General features: G+C 33.2%; 1 protein-coding gene across 1 annotated transcript; it reads right to left on the bottom strand.

The window, feature by feature from the left end:
- Nucleotides 1–796: 796 nt before the first annotated feature.
- Nucleotides 797–5,324, bottom strand: LOC146948729 (elongation factor 1-delta, putative (DUF936)). The gene is made up of 4 exons (XM_085744915.1): nt 4,371–5,324; nt 3,563–3,850; nt 3,377–3,468; nt 797–1,865 (listed from the first exon to the last, which is right to left on the bottom strand). Exons 1-4 carry the CDS (start codon nt 4,977–4,979, stop codon nt 1,088–1,090), a joined length of 1,767 nt encoding a protein of 588 aa, XP_085601041.1. The 5' UTR covers nt 4,980–5,324; the 3' UTR covers nt 797–1,087.
- Nucleotides 5,325–6,348: the final 1,024 nt, after the last annotated feature.

Genomic DNA, 6,348 nt, shown 5'->3' with positions numbered 1-6,348 from the left:
ACTTTGGGAGCTTAGAAGGGGACTGCAAAAATCATTCACGGTAGCTAGGATCCATTATCCACTTAGTATATATGAATAACTAATTATTTCACAAAATTTTATGGGTGTGGATGGTGATAACTGATAGGGACTAATATGTTCCAAATTGAATAAATTTGAAGTACTATTTGTGAACTTCATATTTCTCAGGGGATTAATTGGATTCTGCATTTTTCTTGTAGACTTAAGTTTTTTACTCTTCGAATGAATAAAATTGTAATTACATAATAAAAAAAAAATTAATCCAATTGTAATTTTTTTTGAACGGACCCCTAATGTAACATTAATCATAAAAAATAGTTAGATTGTTGGCATAAAATTTGTTTATCAAATATAATGTTAGATGTTGATAACCTTGTCATATTGTATTTAAATTTAGTTAAATATATTGATTGTAATGTGTAATGAATAAATAAAAAAAAACTTTGTATAATTTAGTTACTATGACTTTTGATCTAATAAATCTTTATAATTAATTGAAGTGCTGCAAGCAGTAACGGATACAACTTCTTAGTACCCAATAGCTAAGGGTAAATGTATTACATTTGCCACAAAAATATAGATTAGGCCTCTAATTGAGAGCTGATTTGGTAGTTAACAAATACTTCAACATTGAGAAGACCTGCAAGGGTCACCAACATTTTTTACTGCCAGTGAATGCAAAGAAGGAATTTGATCTAATGGATGCCAGACATTGTTTACAAGCAAATGATCAAAAGTTAGAGTAAATAACAACATATATGAGTCGACAGAATACAGCTTAAAATTGCATAATCCGGTCAGAAATTCTTTCATTGACAGAATTAGATTAGAGTAAACAAAAGCTGAGATCATTACTCATAAGTGATTATACCAAAAACCATTGCGGTCTAGCGCTTGTGGTTCATGCGCAGTGTGTGTCAATGTTGTAAAGTCTGGAATACAGTCTAAATATTGACTATAATACTAATAGTCTTATACCACTGTTAGCTATCCAAGGCAGAGTCAGTTCAAAATAGTGTGCTCCATTTTGTACTATTATGTATTTACTAACTGGAAGCAACTTCTACTAACTAGAAGCAACTGCAGAATTAACATGCTCAAGTAGAAACCGGTATAAACTTTTCCTCAACTTCTCTACCCTATCATCAACTTTACCTCCATCAACCAAATTATCTAACCAACGATTCACCTCTCTTAGCTGTCCAAGAAGACATGCAGCTTCACTGCTCCCTTCATTTTTCAACCCAAATTCATTACTTATAGATTCCTCCAAGTACTTCAGGAACCACTCACGAGAAGCCGCTAGCAGTTTTTCAGCCAAACACACAGCCACTTTAAGTTCACTCTCTTTTGATTGATCCCGCTTCTCTGTATCCTTATTCTTTGCTACCAAGAGATTTCGCTTTGAAGAGGAAATTCTTTTACCAGTTGAGTTTTGTAAGGGATTTGCTTGAGCCACACGACTTTGCTTGTTTTGAACAGTGGATTCCTCAGCATTCCTTTCCTCACGAGAATTCTCGTTCTCAATGACAACATAATGACTTCTCTCACCATTCAAAGCCTTGCTTTTTTCTTGTGTTTTGTATAGGTTTAATTTAGAAAGATTGGTATCTAAGGCAGCTTGTACCCAAAATGTAGCATTCTTGCGAGTCGGAACTTTACATGCATCTTCCACAAGAGACAGTAGGGTAGTGTGGCCGGTAGGCTTTGTTTCAGGAGGTGTGGAAAGTAAGGAATCAAATACCACTGTTACTCTCTGCAGGCTCAGATGAAGCTCCAGAAACTGCTTCACAAGCAATCCAGCAGAAAGTGTCTGACGGGACTCGCAGAGTTCAGCAAACACGCTGAAAGGAAAGGAGGATATGTGTAAGTTATCTTGGTCGATGCAATTATAAGCCACAGAAACAACTTCACATTGGCATATACAAGAAAATAAATGACAACATTAGTAGCAAACTGAGAATTTTCCTTCATATTCTAGTTCCAATATCTACAAGTGACAATGGTGTGATGTGATTGAAATTGAACATCCCTTAGGTTTCCTCTTGACCTGAGATACACTACATTTACACTAGCTCGAAAGAAAATTCAAGGTTGAAATCAGAGTTTTCAATCGTGGAAAATAGTGGTTTGTTCAAATTCTGCTACGCTACAAGGCTATTGCCGTATTTGACAAAACATATTACAAATCACATATCACGGAACTATAGCAGTTTGTTAAAATTCCATTATGAAATAGCGCCACTATATCTGCTATTTGACAACACTGGTTGAAATAACACTCATAAGGGGCAACAGATGTAAAAACATATAATCCACAACGCAAATATCCACCCCTCTAACTAAGAGAGGTGAATAGGTTCCAGATGAACAGGTCAAGTATTAAACACAATTGAACAGCACTGTATTGCAAAGAGGTTATCTAGGTTCATCTCCATAGATGCAACTTTCTAGTTACTTATAGCACAATTTGTAGTTACTGAAAGCACACTAACAAACTAACCAAATATTTTGCAAAAGCAGTGAATGAGAGTAAGAGACCTCAAGATAATGATTGAATCACAAAGAGCCAACTAGGACAAGATAATTGCATCATTGTTTAAGGAGAAATATGCTATAATCTAACCATGCACACATTAAATAAAAAAGCAACAAATTTAAGTACTCCAAAATAGGAATTAAAGCCAGAAATTAGATAAATAGCACAAAGTATTTGTGCAACAACATTCCAAAAGTATTTTATCCGTGCATCTAAGCTATCACTGGAAAACATGTCTGTCCTTTAGGAGAATAGAAATAAGAAGATAAATCACAATGGCGTTGTCAAACTCAAATCACGGAAAATGACACTTTGTTCAAATTATGTTATGCTGCATGGGTGGAGCCAAAGGGGGACACTTGGGTGCCATGGTCCCCCTAAAATTTCAAGTTTTATGTAAGGTAGTATGCAACATAAGGCAAACTCTAGCTCCAATTAAAGTTGTAGTTTATGAAAATAATTTAATTATATAATGTCTTTGACTTAGCAGGTTCCCCCAATGTTGCAACTTTGGCTCCGCTATTAGCTACAGTGCTATTGCGCGCGCTTCTTTTTTACAGCACTTTATTCAAATTTTGCTACCCTATAACCGCTATTCGGCAACACTGATCATCGACATTACAACCAAGATCATCTATTGGTTCCACAATTGAGAAGCTGAGCTAAGTATAAGATATTCTTTTGGAGCAAAAAGCATGTGTTTTTTATGAGAGGCATGAAGAACTTTATACAGAATCCTTATAATACAGTATTGGTCTATATAAGAAAGGAAGAGCAAAAAAATAAAAATTGAAGCAAAATGATTTAAATAAATACCACATGCATTGAAGCACAGTATCTGCAGCAGATGCTTCTTCAAGAGATCTCACAGCAGCCAAAAAAGCAACATTCCTATGAGTCACAACTTGCTGGAAAAGAAAGGGTTTAAAAAATTTAGAATAAGATGAATGAATCAAATTTCCAAAACTAACATGAAAAAAGATGTATTAGCAACATACACACCTTTCCAAGATTACAAATGGGTGGTGGAAGATTATCCCATGATCCAGACTTGTCATACCAAGTTTTGAATTTCAAGGGCACCTTCACAAGTTTGCTTGGAACAGAACCATTGCCAGCACACGGTGACTTAGGAATAGGAATAGTAGTAGCACTTTTCCTAGGAGGTGTGACTGTCGTTTTGGGACTCAAGTTCTCATTTTTGTTCTTCAATGGTGAAACAATTGAAGTTGATGGAGACTTCAATGGAGAATAAGAATCAGTTTTCATAGAAACTTTCTTATCTATCACCTACATCAAGAACCTTCATCGTCAATAAACTACATTAAAGAATTACAAAAAAAAAAAAAAACAATTTTAAAGAAATCTCATAAAGTTAACATTTTTACTGCCAAAAATATCATAAAGTTTTAATTCTTCTATATAGTGCAGATTGTAAATTATGCAGAAGTACCCTATACTAACCAACCAAAGTCCCAAACCAAAATATTTACCATTTCAAAACGTTTTATAAGCTTGAAAGAAAATAAAAGCACTGGTGAATTGGTCCAACCGAACAGAACAGACATAAAAGCATTATAAAAAGTGATAGGGCCCTCATTCAACATTATTAGCATATCATATATCATTATCCAAAACAAGCTTTCATTTTTCATTTTAACAAATTAATAATAAATAAAAAATAAAAAAAAATAACATTCAATTTTAAACTACCCAAATGAAAGTAAGATAAACCCTCTTCCCTAATGAAAATCTCAATATATAAAAAATGCAAAAAAAAACATTAAAAGAGAGAGAGGAAAATACATACATTAGGTGAAGTAGAAGCAGATTTACTAAAGGTGAATCTAGAACTTGGAGAAGAAGAAGATTTAGTTTTAGAAACAAGAGAACCATGATCCCAAACCCTTCTTGTAGAAGAATCCAAACTCAACCTCCTCATTTCAACAACCACATTATTATCCTTATTACCATTAGAGTTTAACCCTGACACTGGCCCATTAATTTTTTTCTTCTTCTTAACATTACTGTTCAATTTCAAACTTGCAAGTCGCAAAGAATCAGTAGAAACCAAATCAACAGGATTACCAACACAAGCTCTTCTCTTAGAAATAGTTTTCAAACCAGAAACTCTTGGAACGGAAGAGGAAGCGTCGTTATCAAAGCGAGTGACGTAAACAAACTGACCGAGCTGGAGTTTATCGGAACGGATTAACTCGGCATCGGAGTCGGAGACGGAGACGTAAGCGGAATGAAGAGAGTCGGAGAGTTTGAGAAAGTAGCCGGTGGTGGGTTGAAATGTATCTTCTGAAAGACGAGGGATGATTTCGGTTACTTGAAGGAGTGGTTGACGGTGGGAGTTTGTTGTTGTGGAGTTTTGGAGAAGTTTTGAGAGGACGCCAGGGGTTAGAGACGCCATTGTTGCTGTGAGGAATGGCTCTGTTTCTCTGTTTTTGAAATGGCTCTGTTTTTTTGGTTATGTGACAATGGAATGGAGACAGAAGATTGCTTGTTTGTATTCCTTAGTTTTCACATCAATCGTTTCGATGTAAGGTTGTGTTTGGAATTTGGTTTACATTATTAATTTTAAAATTTATTTTAAATCTTGAAAGTTGTGTCTATTTAGTTTTTGATTTAATTAAGTACTAAATGTATTCCTTCAAAAAAGTACTAAATGTATAAAATATCTATACTTTTCAATCTCCGTAAAAGAAAGGGAAAGTTAACTAATGTAGGATAACTAATATAGAAATTTTGCATTAAGAAGTGTTAAAAAGTAAAATATTCAACTTTATAAAAGTCAAAAAGTTGTTGTATTTAATAAAAAAATTATTTTTACTTCCTTAACAAGTGCTTCAGGAACACTAGTTAACAAGACCCTAGAAGAAATATAATTTTTTTTGGTAAATTATTTAGTCAATATTTTTATTTTTATTTTAGAAAAATTTCCATCAACATTTTTTTGTCTATAAAATGTTCACGGAAATGTTACATAAATAAAAAGTGTGATTTTTTTAATGTTTAAAAATAAAATTCTGAATAGTTATAAAGATCATTTATTTTAAGGGGAATGTTAAACAATACATCCAGAGGGACATTGATTAAACATCCAAAATAAAAAAGTTTTCATAAAAAAAGCGATGTAATCATTGTTTGGTCAAAAGTAACACCTTATATACAAAAAAATTATTCATGGATTCCTTAATCAATCCTTTATGGGAACGAAACCTAATTGACCAGTTAATTTTAGTCTCTCTATAAAATTGTTAGCTTGTACAACTTTGGTGAATTTTTAGTGAGGTTCATAGATTGTTTTTTGACGATATCTTTGGAGCTTACATGTCTAAGATTTTTGTTTAGTTTGACATTATTTTCATCACTCTTTTAGGTTTACATGGGTAATTATTTGGGCTTTGTCTCTCTTTTATAAAAAAAATAAAAATAAGAAAAATTTTAACGAGTGGCCCTGATGCACTCTTTAAGCACTTTAAATGGTAAAAATTTTATGAAAAGTTGTGTATTTAATGCTTACTACCTCCGTCCCGGAATAACTGACCCATTTTCTAAAAAAAAGTGTCCCAAAATAACTGACTCATTTCAATTTTCAATACAACTTTCATCATTCTCAATACAATATAACACTAAATAATACTACTTTTATCATTCCCAATACAATATATTCCACTTTTTCCTTTATTTATACACTTTTCTTAATCTGTGTGAAAAACCAAAGTAGGTCAATTAAACCGGGACGGAGGGAGTATAAAATTGTAATAGTTGACTTTTTG

Source organism: Medicago sativa, chromosome 2 (genome assembly GCF_051527215.1).
Source record: "Medicago sativa cultivar Bolivia chromosome 2, Bolivia_mono, whole genome shotgun sequence".
In the NCBI taxonomy this organism is placed as follows: Eukaryota; Viridiplantae; Streptophyta; class Magnoliopsida; order Fabales; family Fabaceae; genus Medicago; species Medicago sativa.
The sequence above is the reverse complement of the archived record's forward strand: the minus strand, read 5'-3'. Positions and strand labels throughout refer to the sequence as shown.

Excerpts from the sequence above, each read along its gene's own strand:
- LOC146948729 (XM_085744915.1), bottom strand. The coding sequence starts at position 4,979 with ATGGCGTCTCTAACCCCTGGCGTCCTCTCAAAACTTCTCCAAAACTCC. Across the intron at positions 3,469-3,562 it reads CCATTTGTAATCTTGGAAAG|CAAGTTGTGACTCATAGGAA; the intron begins GTGTGTATGTTG and ends TTTCTTTTCCAG. Across the intron at positions 1,866-3,376 it reads ACTGTGCTTCAATGCATGTG|CGTGTTTGCTGAACTCTGCG; the intron begins GTATTTATTTAA and ends CTTTCCTTTCAG.